The sequence below is a fragment of the Rhododendron vialii genome, chromosome 10a, assembly GCF_030253575.1.
Source record: "Rhododendron vialii isolate Sample 1 chromosome 10a, ASM3025357v1".
NCBI lineage: Eukaryota > Viridiplantae > Streptophyta > Magnoliopsida > Ericales > Ericaceae > Rhododendron > Rhododendron vialii.
Genome location: NC_080566.1, coordinates 24884701 through 24902994, shown reverse-complemented (window position 1 = coordinate 24902994; position 18294 = coordinate 24884701). Strand labels below are relative to the sequence as shown.

At 35.8% G+C, this 18294-nt stretch overlaps 1 protein-coding gene across 1 annotated transcript; it reads left to right on the top strand.

Annotated features, from left to right (window-relative positions):
• Positions 1-1283: 1283 nt before the first annotated feature.
• On the top strand, positions 1284-2223 carry LOC131303023 (protein FAR1-RELATED SEQUENCE 5-like). The gene is made up of 2 exons (XM_058329816.1): positions 1284-1488; positions 1682-2223. The coding sequence occupies exons 1-2, from the start codon at positions 1284-1286 to the stop codon at positions 2221-2223; spliced, it is 747 nt and encodes a 248-aa protein (XP_058185799.1).
• Positions 2224-18294: the final 16071 nt, after the last annotated feature.

Genomic DNA, 18294 nt, shown 5'->3' with positions numbered 1-18294 from the left:
ACTGTTAGATTGGTTGATCCTTGTGAAGATATTGAAAAAGTGAGACTAGTTTGACGTTGTATATATATTAAACATGAATCGAGTTCTTTACTTGGGGCGTCGAGTAAGTATGTTGAGGCATGTGAAGTAGTGGATTTTGGTTCCAAGAGTTGTTACAAATGTATATATATTTGAACTCAAAATTTTCTGAAAAAGGGAAATGCTTTGTGAAAACTAATTATTCGCATAGTTCCTTTTGGAAATAGTAACAGTGTAGGCTTAGACTCAACTACATCCAAGTGGAGTGAAACTCATCCCTAGTTCTTTGCTATGTTGACTGAATTGTCATTATTTTCAAATGACCATGTAAGGTGTTTATGCATGATTGTTGATAATGTCTTTCAAAAATGAACATTCCCTTTCAATTTTTATTTAAGTAAAGTTATTTTATTTATGTTAAAAATCGAGGGCGTGACATTCACTATGTCTCACATGTTCGATAAAATGCTTCTCTCAACTATATGACTCCAATGTATGATGGAAATTAGCTCTATGTAATACATATCATCTTAGTTTGTGAGAAAATTGAAGTAATTGATTGTTTTTGGATAGAATATGCTCATGCCTTTGGAGTTAGAATTCAGACCATGGTTGTTTATTCAGTTATTTTCCCCTTAGACAACCTGGTACAATTCTCACAAACATAGGGAGTTTTTTTTTTATAGTCCTATGGTTGGATCACGGAGGGTATAACTGGTTTTTGATTTTCATGCATACAATAACCCACTAGGACACTAACAGGCTTAGAAAATAACTCCACCAAATAAGTTAAGTAAAATAAAGTAACATCTATATTATAAAACTGAGTAAAAGAAAGGGAAGACAGTTAACCGGTCACCCATCTCTCTCCCTCTCCAATGTCTTGTGAAAGACAGTTGATTCTCCAACTCTCTCATCTCAGAACTTCAATTTGAGACCAATTGGCTTAGGTCAATTAGTCAAGAGAGGAAAGAGAGAGGTATGCATCCCATACATTTGGCTTTCACTTTTTACATTTGAGTGGATGTGCACGTCTCTTGTCCTGTTGTAATTTCAATCTTTAAAAATACTCACACTGTCAATTTATAGGCTTGATGAATTGTTTTAAACATTTGGTAAATATCATAAATTCAATAGTTCTCAAAGCTTCTTGTGATTGTTCATGGTTAAACCCAATCATCACTTGGGTATCAATTATCCATTTTATGTGTATTTATTTAATTGTTTTAACTACAACCCTTTACTTTTCTTGGTATGTAGATGTTATGGATCAGTTCGATGGTAGTCAGGGTGGTCATGCAAATGTCCAAAATGATAAAGTTAATTCTAGCAGTTATAGTAAGAAAGACATTCTCGAGCAGAAATTTGATTCAGAGGAGGATGCACATGCCTTCTACAACGCATGTGCTAAGGAAATGGGGTTTAGCATATGGAAAGATAGGTTGAAAGTCAATGAAGCCAATGTGTCTCGTAAGAGGAAATGGGTATGTTCAAAGCAAGGTCGAAGAGAAAAAAAACATTTGGACCGTAAGGATCGGAAAAGACACCCCAGGGATGAAACAAGAGTTGGATGTCAAGCTACTTTTAGCATCCGATAAGATAAAGGATTTTAAAAATACGTGGTGACTCACTTTGACGATGACACACAACTATCCATTTATAGAGAAATATTGTGTGCCTTTCCTCCTCTCGCATAGGCATGTGAGTGATGCGGTTAGAGCTCAAACGAAAGCTATGCACAATGTCAGTGTGAAGACAGGTCAGATCATGGATTTGAAGGTTAATGAATCAGGGGGGTACGGGGATGTGGGCTTCACTCTCAAAGATCTGCAGAACAAAATTGAAGTCGAGCGCCAAGTAGAACTCAAAGACGGTGATGCAGAGGATGCTTTGGGTTACTTATCTGCGAGAGCTGATGCCGACCCATTATTTTTCTTCAAGTATACTGTGGATGAGGACAACCGGCTAGGTAAATTGTTTTGGGTAGACTCGAAGTCTCGGATGGACCACGCTGCTTTCGGTGATGTACTGATATTCAACACAACCTATCGAACTAATGCATATAAGAAACCATTTGTCATTTTAGCCGGCATGAGTAACCATTTTCTTACGACTATTTTTGGTTGTGCCTGGTTGGTTGATGAGACATTTGCAACATACACATGGGTGCTGAAAACCTTAAGGGAGGCCATGGATAACAAATGACCTGTGTCCGTAGTGACAGATGGTGATAGGGCAATGCATCAGGAAATTCAAAAAGTCATTCTGGATTGTAGGCATCGTCTTTGTTCGTGGCATCTGTCACGAAATGCCGCGACAAATATCCACAAACCTGAGTTTCAAGAAGATTTCAAGTAGTGTATGCAAATGGATTGTGAAATAGATGAGTTCAAAAATGTTTGGGATCAGGTGGTGAAACGGTACAATATTGAGTAGAAACCTTGGGTGTTGGAGACTTATAGGAAACATTTTTTTTGGGCTCAGGCATACCTTCGTGGCTATATGTTTGTTGGGGGATCGAGTACAAAGCGGGTAGAAGGCATGAATGCCTATTTCAACCAGTTCCTAAACAGAGACTAAGGCTATTTGAATTTATGGTACATTATGATAGGGCTCTTGGGCGGATTCAAAATAGAGAGGCAAAGGCTGAGGTCCGAATAGAGATCGGGTTTTGACTACACCACTGAAGCATCTAGAGAAAAATGGAGCCAACATGTTCACTTAGAATATTTTCTTGTTTCGTGAAGAACTTGACCGAGCAGGCAAGTACATTGTGGAGAAAACAGTTGTGATCGAGGGGTTGGACCGTCACAAGTATTACTTATCTAAATACAAGTCACCTGAGAAAACATGGACAATTGACTATCATCCAACGGAGAATCAAATGATGTGTTCTTGCTTGAAATTTGAGTCGTTTGGCATACCTTGCTGCCACATGATTTGTGTTATGAAATTAAACCATCTATTGTGTATTCCTCAGAATTGTCTTACAGAGGTGGGCAAGGCAACATAGGCTTAACCATCACGTACATAGTCAGAGCAAAATTGATACCACACTAACTCAGACAACACGTTACAGTATATTAAGCTCACTTTTCAACGAAGTGTCGTATTATGCCTCACATGCAGACTTGGATTTCAAAGAGGCTAGGGAAGTAGCCGTCCAGTTCTTGTGGTGGTTGAAGAAACGTCGAGCAATGACAAAGGAGGATAACCCCAACTGTGTTCAAGGAAATAGGAAGACCAAGCTGTTTGGCGTTGGAGATCCTAATATAGTCAAGACCAAAGGTAATCCGAGGGGGAACTTTTCTACGGACAAACCCAAAAGGCCAAGGAAATGCAGAAGGTGCAGGGTTCTAGGCCACACAAAGCGAATGTGTCCAAAATTTCCTTCAGCTAGCCAAGGAGGGGGTAGTAACTCATTCGATAAGAATGACTACCAACCATTGGCGACACATTGTCCTTCGGAGGACGACTATCCAACTCCTCCTCCTTCCCCTTTTACACAAACAGGATGTAAAAGGAAGTCGACAGGTCCTGCTATGACCCATCGTATGAAAAGGCAACTTTACACTAACCATGAGCGTACAGATCTAACTCCTTTGGAGTCAGGACATGACATCGATAAAACAACTGTGAGTCGTGATGCTCAAGTGTGCCAAAATGGATCATTCACAATTAGTGAAACTAGTAAGGTATGTCTACCTCTGGTGTAGTTTAAAACTAGTGTTTGAGCCCGTTCGATGCACTGGGCCGGAAAAAAAAATCAATGTGATTTTTTTATTCCGTGCATCGAACGAGCTCAAACGCTCTTTAAAGTGTAATGGAATAAATGTAGGGCAGAGAGAGAGAGAGCGCTTCCCCTTTTCAAAGTAGAGATCTAGAGTGACCACTGTGGCTGTTTTTGGGCAGCCATAATTTGCCCCATTTTCTTGTTTCTCTTCCAAACAAACCATGCGATAACAATAAAAGAGACAACTCTTGTTACAACAATGATAAATACTCTCAATAATCTCTCATACTCATTTGAACTGAACACCTAAAATAAAATACAGTGACATCCACAAAATAGATAGCATTAGCGTGCAACTCTAAATTCTGTAACATATATTTCATCAAATTTCAATCTTTGCTTCTGTACTACCTGCAAAAGCAAGACATAAGAGAATTTACTGTCTTGTGAGAATTTACTCTAAATGGTGAGTTTTTTTTTTTTTTACTGTTTTAATACAAAATCCAGGAACTATCTTATGAGTCTTGGATGTGGGGTTTTTGGTTTTGGGTGGGAAACACGTGTAAGGAGCTAGTTTTTTTGTACTGTTTTAAAAAATTAGAAAATTCAGGAAATTAGGAATAGGGGTTTGCAGGTTTGTGGGACTCAAACACATTCCTATAGATAGATAGATGATTTTGGGATTTTTAATTGCACTATTATTTTCTACATGATGTTTGTGTTTTCCCAACAAGCACTAGTAATATTGTAAAGAGAGAACACCTTTTATTGCATTCTCATAAGTTAAATTTTTTTGGAATTTTTCTTGAAAAGTAGTACAATGATGTTCATCCTATGGGTAATTTTATCATTTGTGTTCTCGCAAAAAGATGAAGAAAGAGCTGCAACAAATGGAGCCATCCGGTCAAAGTTCCGAGAGAGAGGCACATGTGGACAAGGCAATTGATAGCAAGGATGGTTTTTTGTTTTTACTTGATTTCTGCTTATTCTAGTGTGCAAAGTTCTAATGTCGTATAGGTGACATTATCTTGCCTTTATGGTGTCTTATGAGTTATTTTAGCTTTTTTAACTGCTTCGTTGAGTTTGGGTATGTTGACTAACTTATTAATGCTTGTTAAGTTTTTGATACCGCTTGGCATAATTGGTGAACTGGATTTTTGTTTGACTATATCTTGCCCTATATAAAAAGGAAATCCTTGCTCGTTTTTTGAGTTTTAGTTACAAGTTGTAAAATAACACCGGATGGTTTTTTTTTTTTCACATATAGCAATTCTCAGGTTTGCCTATTTAGTGGAGTTCGGATGGCAGGCATACATTCTCTAAGCATACTTTGCATAGGGAGTTCGAAACGCCCGGCGTGGGCTCATACATACTATTGTTTTTTATGTTTGTTGTTGTTGTTGCCATTTTGAGATGCAAGACCTTGGGCTAGGCCATAAAGCAAGGAAACCCCCTGTCAAAATTTTCTCCATTTGTTGCGCATTTTGGAATCTTCCAATTGATTTGAGACGTGAGATTTAGTAGTTCAAACCTCATTTAGTTTGTCTAATGTGGTGTCATTAATTAGGGAGTTTCCAATTCTATCCAAAATTGAGCCTAAATAGATCAAAAATAAAACCATAAACTCCTCATTTGTGTGCTCTCTCTCTCTCTCTCTCAATAAAACCATAACATACGTATCCTACAATTTTTTAGCAACATCTCATAAAAACCACATGGCAATAAAAGGTTTCATTATGTGCTAAAAAATCAATAAGACATGACACGGATACGGATTAAGCTTGTGGAATGAACCAAAGCATGGGACAAATACATGGGATTTGGAAGCAAAAAACTCAAACATCCCACACCATGCAATTCAGATGATCCTCAGTCTGATAACGAGGAGGCAAAAAACTCAAACATCCCATATCATGCATCACTATATAAGTTGACATCCTTTTTTTTTGGAATTCTGTCAAGCAACTCACGCCCAATTTCAAAGTATCCACAACTAGTGTACAAATCAATCAAATTACTTGCCATAATTTGGCGTGGAGTGAAAGGATAAATAAATGATAGCTATACATCAATGTCTCTAAGCAGATTTAATGCCAGCGCATCGATAGTAAATGTCTTGGATTTTGAAACAAAAACCAATGTCCTAAATGTTAGGCAATGTTATCCGAAATGAAAATCGCTTGACGAAGAGCATTTTTCAACCCCTACTTTTTAGCCCTCTTGCGATAAGGAACACACTTTTTAGCCACAATGCCAGTCATACTAGCCTTGTCACCCTGAAGTATAGCCTTCATTCTACTATCCCAGCATAGTGAGGAAAATAGATTCCATAACATTGGCATAAAAAATAAATAAGGCAAAATTACACGAAATATGGGTTGTAATGTAATATTTTGTGTGCACATACCTCATGTTACACATGTCAAACTGAATTCTAAACTCCAAATAACGTCTATTATTCACATCTTTCAACAAGTCTATCAGCAATTTGCGCCTTTCGATTGGATCGAACTTTGTACAAAAAAAAACTAGTGTATACAATCATGTCGACTTATATTTTGTTTAAGAGATATTGATAATTGATAGATACCTTTTGGAAACCACATCTTGGACATAATTCGACCCGTATGCATGCTTCAATACCTCAGGCATGTTTTGAAGCTGTTCAAGGGAATCAACTCGTAATATCTATTCATAAGTTTTACTTCATGATCTAGAGGAAAAGTTTTCTTAATAAGTGAATGTCAAGAGTAAATCAAAGAAATATAGTATACCAGTAGTTCACCCATTGTTTTTCCTATCTTCGCCAAACCTTCGAGACGGCTTCGAGTCGAATAGATAGGCTACATGCTGCACCATATCAATCTTCATGCACAAGCAATGATCTTTATTGTGGTTGAACGGTATATAAATTTGCATATGCACCAAAACAACATTATCGTGACAGTGGTCATCCAACCATTTTGGTCGTACGTATTTTAACGTTAGCATACAAATACGTAGCGATATTACCTCTTCACAAGCATCAATTGGTCTGGTGTATCCTATATTTTTGAAGAATAAGTCTACTACACGTTCATTGTTTCCCTCGTATTCCTCATTCTTAATGATCATTTGCTACATGTACATGGTGAATACAATAAACAACAATGTGGACATATGTACAGTCAATGACCTTCCAATAAGGACATGTATGGTAAAATGAACAAGGAAAAAAGCTTAAAACTACAAAATTTGAATGACATAATACAGACCTTTTTTTTTCCAATGCTAGTGTGATATAACATATTAAAGATTACTGAGCAAGAAAAGAGTACGCACCGAGGCATATTCCGACATGTACCAAATCCCATGCCTCTCATCTAGGTACTTCGTCCTTTGTTTATTTGTCAGTTGAATAACTACCAGGTTTATGACCTACATTGATTGTTCCAAAGTTACCGCACAATATAAAATTATTAAAAAGAATGAAATGGTTAATCTATGAGAGGCGAAGACAATACTTACGGTAGTACATATCCAGGCATAGGGTTTCAGACAACACATATACTGAAGAATAGCAATTTCAACCGATTTAGTAAAATGAAGCCTCATTGCAATGACAGATTCCCTAGAAGGAGCAACATCATATAAGAATAGTAAGAGGTTAAAAGTAGGACTAACTCATAAATTATTAAGAAAATTTAATAAGGGCAATGCTTGAATACCCTTGTATGCAATTCTCATCAAATATGAACTTCACCATCAATTCTTCCTCTGAAGTTAGAAACGTGGATGGACTTGTTTTATCGATCAACGGTGACTTGTTTTTTATGGAACTTACATTTATAAAGTAAAACTTTTCAAATTAAAACAAATTAGTCATTAGTAACAACATCAATAATCACTAATTATCTGTGGAATAATTTGTTCATCCGATGGTCCAAAAAGATTATCCAGAAATTTACCCATCTGCCAAAAGGTTACAAACACAACGATTGTTTAATGTTTGGAATTAGCCCAATTATAAGAAGACCTTGGACAAATAATATTATTAGTTTTGGACTTGGTTTATATTTGTAGCTGTGGCATCCTCATCATCATCAATAGGCATGCTGGTCGTCTGGACTTGGTTTACCTTTTGGACTTTTTTAACGCCATCAATAAAATAAGGTGAACGAACGCATGGAGCAGGCCTTCTCTCCTCTTTTGATCGAGTAATTGGAGCAACATAGTCGTCATTGTATGATGACGTATCCCCCATGTCAACCGATTAAGTAGTAGCATGCATAAGGCTAGATTTAGTTTGCCCCCGACTTCTTCCACGATGACCTCCTGCTCCTCCTCGGTCTCTTCCTCTTTGACTTCCTAAGATTGGAAAACTGTGTTTAGCAGGAGGTCAACCCATGGCCTCTCTCTCTTTTATTACTTGACATTTTCTACCCTTTTTTAGGGCCCGATTCCTTCACGCCTAAAAACTCTATTGATGGGCTGTCACTTTATTCCCCATTATTGTTTTCTGACATGAGATCGTGGGCAATCTTTGTTTTTTAAGTTGCACTTATTTTATTTGCTGCCTTCACCCTCTCATCATCATTAATTTTTACACCATTGAATTGAAATGATCAAGCCCATTTGCAACGGCCAATTGATCTGAACGCACAATGTGCGTTCATGATCACCTCATGTAAGTTATACACTACATTCTTAAGCTCACCAATATGTTGATGCGTCTCTACTCCATCCCTAGGTGCATTGGCCTTTTGTTCCCAATTCATCATTTTCTCTTTCACCGAGAGCATCGTATGCTTCAGCTCACCAATATCATGGCGCATTTCATCATAAATTTCAGTTTTTACCACATCGACATGATGATCGTTCATTTGATTCAGCTTACTGAAAGTAACCTTCACCTAATCATATGAACATACCCACAAATTCAGGTTCACGTATGAAATGAATCAAAATGCGTATGTGTGCATGTGATTGAAATGTATTACCTCATTATGGAATCCCCCAACTTTCGAAATAATCGAAAGGTCTTTTTGAGTTGTGAATCACCCCAATCATTCAGGCGAGTAATCGATTGCGTAGTAGTATACATGCTCTCGAAAGTTGGAGAAACATTATCCAAGTAAAACAACTGCATGACAAAAAAACAACAAATGCATAACAAGGGACCTTATGAACAACAAACAGAAATCAAAAGGTTAACGCATTACATAATTTGTGGGTACTTTTTCATTTGATGCAAGTACATCTATATATTGTGTAGGTAACACATGAACCAAGCAGTTGTCAAAATATAATTGAGGTACATACCATTAGGAGAAACAAACATCCACTGATATTAACTTATTTTTCGCCTTGGTAAATGTTGATGCCGCAGACTAGGGAGTGCAATGTTAAATTCCCCCAATTGCAATTCTTCATGACTTCAACATGCTTCACGAAATGAAGGGAAGAAACATTCAGGGATACCTTCGTGGTTGGGCATAAAAGTACACCTAATGCATATAAAGCGAATTTCCGCTTGAACTCATCTCCAGCATCAATGGTCATTTCGTCTTCAACGGTCTTTTCATCTTCGAGATACTTTCTTAATGCATCCAAAGGAACTACCCCATTGACTACTCCAACACTTTCATGCAAACTCTCCAATACTTTCTTAATCCATCCAAAAAAAAATTAAAGGAAGGAAGTTTGTAAGAGGTACCTATAAAAGAAAAAGGCATTGGTATGGTGCCGTTTCCGCTAAGGGTGCTAATTTGTAGCAACCATCGAGGTCTGAAAATAACTATAACGCTCACAAATGACAGCTCAAGACTTAAAGAGGTAACTTGTCACAATTTTAAAAATGCATAAAAATGTAGTAGAGTTCCTTGTTTCTTAGTTGGTCATCTAGTTTATGAGTTATGACACTATATCCTCAAGGTGTCGATTAAAAAATCTATTTTGATATATTAAGGGAGAGCACCTTTTGGTGAGGACAACTTTTTAAGGTTGGCTCACTTTTTGTTCTTTCCAAATTGTCCCTCCAAAAAAGGTTCCACTATGTATTTAACCTTTACCGTAAGGAGTAAAAATAAAATGACATGGACCTAACTCCCCTCATATAAACTCTTGCAGTTAAACAACTCTGAAATTGATGCTTTAATATCTTTGTTTACTGCACTACTTCTCTGCATATGTTCGTTGTCCGTTCATACCTATACACAAATCGGGGTTTTTTCATAGTATCAAACCTATGCACAAAGAACTACAAAGTAGTTTGCCATCTCAAATCTAGCCCCTAGTTATATTTTAATTCATGACATCATCATGCGTTATCTTTTCATCGTGTCTCTTAGAAATTTTGGCCCACGCGATGTGTGTGGATGATTTATTAGCATCAGCAAAAAGAAAACCTCCAATCTTGAGTCACCAAAAAAAATTTCTTTTGATCGACAATGGCGAAAGGTAGTAGACATGGCAATGGCTTACATTTTGCTTACTTTAATAACAGTAGTTTTAATATTAGGTACATTTTTACTTACAATCGTTTCTATAGTTTTTTGAATCAGAGAATGGATATCGATTACGGTAGTTTTTCCCACATTAAAGAGTAAAACCAACCATGTTCACTTCATGAGTTCTCTGCTTTCCTCACTGAACTAAGAGGGCTATATAATTGAATTACAATTGTATGAGGCATTCTTACAAACACATTCAATGCAATAATAGAACCAAACATAGAACAACCATTACATTTTCTATGAGCAACAATTTCATGGCCAATGTCACTAAATTTTGTTATGATTATGCCATGCACAATTAAGAGCCCTAACAAGAATATTTGCACAATGGTAGTAGAAAATCCCAACAGATAGACATCCAAAATTTCCAAGATGAATTGATACAAGGCTTCTTACCGATGGTGGTTTATGATGGTGCCAATGGTGCCGGTTGCGGTTATTTATAGAGTGCCTATCCGAGGTTATTAGGGAGGAGCGGCCTTCGGACCTCTGCAATATCAAGTTTCACCCAATTATCAGGTTATCAAGAGAGAGAGGGTGGGGGGAAGACATGGGACTGTGAGGTTTTTCAAAATGATACTAGTATGAACGTGGAGAGAGGGGGCTAGCTTTACTCCAATTATGAGAAGAAAAAAAACGGTTAATCCAACGACTCAAATCTAAGTTGGCAATTGGACCCCTTAGATTGGCATATTCTCCTAAAGATACCGCCCTATTTTATTATACCTAGCTGCTAGATACATACAGAGAGCGGGGAAAAAAAAGGATACATACCGAGAGACTGTGAGAGAGAGCACACCTGATGTTCTCTATAACTTCGAGATGCATTAAATGAGACACAATAATGACGATCGAAACCGTTGATTGTGTTATCTTTGTTGATTAAATCATCCACGAAATTTTTTGCTATGATTGGGTTTAGAAAGCCTCTTCATCGGCTCCCGAATTTGATAAAAAAAGAATATTTTCATCTAATTAGCGATGAGAAAAAAAAGGATACATACCGAGAGACTGCGAGAGAGAGCACACCTGATGTTCTCAATAACTTCGGGATGCATTAAATGAGACACAATAATGACGATCGAAACCGTTGATTGTGTTATCTTTGTTGATTAAATCATCCACAAATTTTTTTGCTATGATCGGATTTAGAAAGCCTCTTCATCGGCTCCCGAATTTGATAAAAAAAGAATGTTTTCACCCAATTAATGGTCTAACGATAAGCGATCAACTTCATTCTTGGTACATATAATCTAATTCATATTCTGTAAAAGATAGATGAGTCTGATCGAAAAAAATGGCTTACATGGGGCTCAGTTGTTGCATTATTGGACATTAATGCATCTGGATACATTAAAAGTCTTTCGATTACGTAGTTGTCGATATCCGATAATCTCTACTTTTGGTGACAATGCTGAATATCGTATAACTTGACATCCTAACAGTCACGATTGATCATTATAAAAATGCACTCACTAACGACATTTAGATTGTATATTCAATTTATATTTGATATGAAACTTATTCCTTTGTTATAGTTGAATGTAAGTAGTTATGCGACCGTGACACAATAATGACGATCAAATCCGTTGAATTTTTTATGTTTGTTGATTAAGTCACCTACGTAAATTTTTGCCTCGATCAGGTTTAGGAAGCTCCATCATCGGCACTCAAATTTAATAATAGAATGATATTTTCAATCCAATTAAGTGTCTAGCTATAAGCCATCAACTTCATTCTTGGTACGAATGACCTAATTGATATTATGTAAAAGATAGACGATTTCGATAAATAAATAAATAAAAAGCACCTTACGTGGGGCTTAGATGGTGCATTATTAGATTTTAATATTGTATTGAAATTGAATGACTAGATTTGTCAAAGTATGAAACTTTAAGAAACTAACTATGTAATTTATCCTAAAAATAACAACATTCTTTTAAAAATAAAAAATAGGAATGAAGGGTCAAGACTTGAACCCCAAATCTTTTAGAAAAATCTCCAAACTCCAACACCTTATCACTATGGTACATAATTGAGAATTTGTAATTCTAAAGGCTATTAATTATATAATACTTTCTTGTACGTAGGGGCCCTATTTTCCGGTTGAATATTTGTGAAGACAGTGGCCTCAAATGCCTCCGTCCTAGTGTTGGGCCTGCACTTGTAGATCATATTATAGCCTATATCATTGGTGTAAATCAATATGTCGACTATAATTTTTTTTAAAAAAGAAAGTACAATGTCAATAAATTTACAAAATTATTTAGATTAATTGTACTTCCACGACCTAGTTTTAAGAACCACCATTAAATTTGGATTGGTATGCATAGGGTGAAGGTTTGGCGCTGATCCGTATGTCAAATATATAGTGCCAATTGTTAAGTGCACCGCCCTAAATATTGATAAGATTGGGTAGTAATATAATTAATTTCATCAATTACAAAAAGGGGGGAAATTTCACACTCTATTTTTTGATATTCACACTTATTTTTTTGTATTTTAGTGTCGAAAGTGTATGTATTTGTTCACTAAGAGACATCAAAAGAAATGTGAATATAATAAAATGGAGTGTTAAAATCATTTTTCTAACAAAAAAATTAAAAAACGAAACTTAAGTTAAAATTGGTTATCCTTTTGACAGTCATACTCAACCCATTTCACTAGAAAGGTCGAACCCAAATTCGTATCTTGAGATAGTTGGATAATTATTATTTTTAGTGACCTCTCATTTTTCCACGAAAAATTGAAGGAATTTTGATTTTTTGAATTAAATTTTGTAGAGAAAGAATTTGATTTAGACTAATATTTTGAGAGGAAATTGTAGTTGTATTCCAAAATTTGGGTATAGTACTTACTTTTGGTGAATTTCTTGGATGAAAATTTTGAGCAACAACTTCATTTTTAGTTTAAATTATTGAGGTATTGTGTAGGGAAAATTAAAATTTGAAAAAATAGTGTGGAGGGAATTGAAAATTAAGATAATATGGTGAAAATTTTAATATTTGAAAAAATTATGTGGCAGGAATTGAAAATAATTAGGTTAGGTTTCATACAACACATTGTTCTAAGGTAACGACAATATATGACATTATTATAAGAGCATCCACAGTGGAATAAGCAAAAGTGGATAATCAAAATATGTCACATCAGATTTTGATTATCCATTTAGAAATTGCTAAAGTTAACAATGTCAAGTCCCACATTGGTTATTTTTTTCTCATAATCAAAACCAATGGGCCATTGCTTCCTTCACCGAGTTTCCTCCAAACTTTAACCCTTTATTTCACATATATTTTTTGAAAACCTAGTTTTTTTTTAAAAAGTTTATGTTTAAAACAATTTTTTTTCAAAATATATGATTTGGGAAAAAAAAATTAGTTTATTAAACAGTTTTTGGAAAGAAAAAAGCAGTTCAAGTTAAAAATAGTTGTATTAAAATAGTTTGTGAAAAGAAAATTGTGTGAAAAAAAAAAAACAGTTTTGTGTAAATACAGTTTTTTTTTAAAATTGAAAAAACAGTTTTTATACAGTTTTTTTTGAAATAAAGTTTCTGAAAAAAATAGCTTTTTAAAATTATTTTTTGAAAACATTGTTGAGAGAGAGAGAGAGAGAGAGAGAGAGAGAGAGAGAGAGAGAGAGAGAGAGAGAGAGTTTGTGTGTAATGATGCGCGTTCTTCATTGAGAAAATATCGGGATCACTAAATTTGGCTATTGCCAAAATGTTGTTAGTTTTGATTTTTCAAAAGCCAAAATTTGATGAGTTGTTAAGAGGTTGTTAAGTTTCGTTATTCCAATGTGAGCTCTTTTTTGAGCAAACATTGTTAACTTTAGCAACCTTTTGATTTTGCTTATTCCACTGTAGATGCTCTAATATTTGTGATTATTTTATTCAATTTGTGGTATTTAATTTATGTATATATTTTTCTTCGGTATAACTATTGTGGTTTTCTACGACATATTTTCATTTTTTTATGGAATATATCATCAAAATATATATATATATGACAAGTTGTGGTAAGGTAACACCACTTTATGATTTTATTATAACATTTGTGGTTATATTATTTAATTATGATATGGTATTTTGCCGATTTTAACTATCGTTAACTGAACATTCTGATTGAATTTTTTTTATACGACATGTTGTGGGTATGAAAACGTCAATTTATGATGTTGTCATAACAAGTTTGGTTATATTACTGAATTTGTGGTATTTTAGACATATCTTAATACAAAATATTTTAATTAATTTTCTTTGGTACGACACATTGTGGTAAGAAAACGTTAATTTATGGTATTGTCATAATGGATGTGGTTTGTTATATAATTTGTGGTATGTAAATAATGTTTTCTTTTGATACGACACGTGTTAAGAAAATGACAATTTCAAGTGTTGTATAACAATTGTGGTTATTTTATAAAATTTGTGATATTTTACAAATATTTTTGGCTTGGGTATAACAATTGTTGATTCTGATACGACATATTTTGATTTTGTTACGGAATATCATATGAGTCAAAGAATTTTTGGTACGACTCATTGTGGTAAGATAATGTCAATTTATGGTGTTGTTATAACATTTGTGAGTAGCATTATTTAATTTTTGATATTGTATGCTTATATTTGGTTGTGGTACAAATATTATAGATTCTGGTATTGTAAAGACCCGTAAATTTATAAAATCTATTTAAATGTTTTATAAGGAATAAAAGGAGGAAATTGATTTGAGTTATTGAGAATTGGGGCTAATGTGATAAAATGTTGCATTTGAAGGGTGAGCGTGTTATTTGTGCTAAGTGTGTGTATAACATATATGTGTGTGAGCATAGGGAATAAAATTCCCCATCCTCTTTTCTCTCACTCTCCCGTCCTCTTCTCCTCTCTCGGCTCTCTCACCCTCTCTTTTGCTCTCACCCAAAATCACCCTAGAGCCTTCACAAAACAACCTTCAATCCTTCATTACATTGCGTAGTAGAGCTCGTTTATCGCTGGTTTGAGCTCGGTGGAGGCATATTCCGTTCGGTTTCAAGATTTGGGGCTAGGGCTTGGAAATTCTTTGAATTCGTTCTTCGATCTTTGAGGTAGGGAGTTCTAACTATCAATATATGTTTATGACTTGTTTCTTGTAACTTGATTCTCGCCATTGATCGTTGTTGATATTGTTGTGGTTGTTGTTGTTGAGAAACCCATTGAAATCTGCAGAAAATCTGCTCGAACAGCTATGTAATCGATACCTTTACGTTACCAAGCCCAGAAAACCTGTTGTTATCGATACCATCTTCATAGGTATCGATACCTTTGAACCCCAAAACCCAGAAAACCTATTGTTATCGATACCTTTGGCCCTTGTAATCGATACCCTTGCGTTTGGAATGATTCTGGACCAAATGGTATCGATATCATTTCCCTTGGTATCGATACCTGTTGCTTATCTCCAGCATTTTCTGTTTTGCTTCGTACTTCACCGTTTTGGGTTCCAATCACTTCCAACCCATTCTAATGCTCCCCGAATGATCCCTTAACTTGATTACTCATACCTAATGACTTCGTTGGACGTATCCATGACCTTAAAGCTCATTTGAACTTTAAAGTGTAATTTATGGAAATGGACTTGTTAAATCCTTTTTGGGATATCGTAAGGATAATTGTGAGGTTTTATTTATGAAAACCCTCTATATTTATGTTGAAAATTGAGGACGTGACAGGTACGAATAATTATGGTTACATAATAACAATATTTGTTAATTATGGGTAACCTGCTAATGACTTGTTCAATAAGTAAATTTTAAAGTACTAGTCGTAACTAGCATCATAAATATGCATTAAAAAATCAAAAATCTGCATAATGAAAATCACAAATTGTCATAATTTAGACATACAATATATCTTGTATACCATAGTTTTCTCCTTAATAACATGTTTGTTTTGCACCAGATTAAACGATAGGATTATTATCTAACATATTTGTTTCACATGAGATAGTATACGATTGAAAATGTATATTTCCTTTATTACCCTTGTGCAAAATAAATATAGAAAAATGTAAATGAAATAATGTAAGAGCATCTCCAGTCTTGACCCATTTTAAGACCTAAACCCAAAATTTGGGTAAAATCATCAAAAACTCATCTCTAATCATGACCCAAACTCTTCCCGATTTTTTAGTTTTACCCATTTTCTTCCCCAACTTTGAGACAAACCAGACTCATATCCATTTTTCTGCCTCTCTCTCTCTCTCTCTCTCTCTCTCTCTCTCTCTCTCTCTCTCTCTCTCTCATTGTAGATACAAATTCATACCCACACCTCATTGTATGTTCATGTTTCGAAACCTAGTCTCGCCCGAGCTCTTTCGATTTGCTCCACGATGCTCTCAAGCTCAACGGCGCTGACATCTCCCTTTGCTACTACTCATCAAAAAACGGCCCCAACTATTTCCACCTCACCTCTTTCAACCTGCACGTGAGACGTTCGGAGCTTCACCAGTGAAACATTCAGAGCTTCACCGGAGCTGCGTTGAAGCTGTTGATCTGAGGATTCTCTCTTGTCTTATTTACATGAATGTCCCTGGGTATTTAAATAATGATAAATTTGGGTCAAAATAGGATTTTACCATTGAAGATGCTTCTACCCAAAATGAGTTTTTCCTCAAATTTTGACCCAAATTTGAGAAAGGAAAAGGGTAAGGACTGGAGATGCTCTCAGCAGCTGTCCACTTCCCAACCATTTCCACCATCCTTTCTCTCTCTCCTATATGAGAAATTTTGCAGGCCTCCACTACGAAACCCACGTCTCCCCTCCCCATCTCACCCACCTCGCAAAAACTACACGATCAAATTACATTTAATATCGACATATACATATGGATCTTACAAAATCGAACCTTGGATTGAATTTTTTTGCGGAAACGGTCGAAGCTTTCTTACGGCATCGTCGATCTGGATTCGATTGGACTTCTAGTGTGTTTCCAGATGGAGGGTGAGGAAGGGAGAAGTTCTCTCCTATATGAGAAATTTTGCAGGCCTCCACTACGAAACCCACGTCTCCCCTCCCCATTTCACCCACCTCGCAAAAACTACATGATCAAATTACATTTAATATCGACATATACATATGGATCTTACAAAATCAAACCTTGGATTGAATTTTTTTGCGGAAACGGTCGAAGCTTTCTTACGGCATCGTCGATCTGGATTCGATTGGACTTCTAGTGTGTTTCCAGATGGAGGGTGAGGAAGGGAGAAGTTGGTGGAGTTGCGCTGGCTCAGAAATGGTGGGTCTGTATCTGAGACTGAGAGGTGATTTCTGAAGCTGTGATGGAACAAGACGGCGACATAACAAAAATCAGAGGTGATGGCTACATGTACGGCGATGGCTACATGTACGGCCATGGCCGACGCGATTCTGTACTCCCATTCTCTCCGTCGTCTTCTCCGCTCTCATCCTTCCCGTGAGCCCTCCTCTTCCCTACTAATTGGTTTGTTTAGGGTTTGAAACAATCTGTTTGTAATTTTTTATCAGAACTGAAAAATATTCCAATTGGTAAATTGGTAGTTCATGATATGTGAGATATTCCAGTTGATAAATTATTCCAGTTAATAAAATAAAATTGAATTTTTTTTTCAGTCTCCACGATTTGTGCACGCCTGAGATCGTCGTCGTACTTCTCGTCGTTGTTGTTCTCCGCTTGCAAACAAATATAGAGGAGAAGACGAGGGTAATTGTGTGAATACATGTAAAAAGGGAGGGCGTATAAGTCTATCCATCCCATGGGACTCCTAGGGGGTGTTTGAGAGCCTACTTTTTAACTTTTCATTTTCAGCTTTTTGACTTTTTTGGATTATGTTCAGAATGTGTTTTGGAATATGAAAGAATGTTTGGGAGATATGTGCAGAATGTATTTTGGAACAGTAGTAGTGTTTGGTAGATGAATGATGAAAATGAATTATGGAATAGTTTTTTACCAAATTGCCTTTAGCCTTTTATTGCGATAAAAGCTGTAAAAATCAGTGTTGTGAATACCGTTCCGTACCAGCCGGTACGTACCA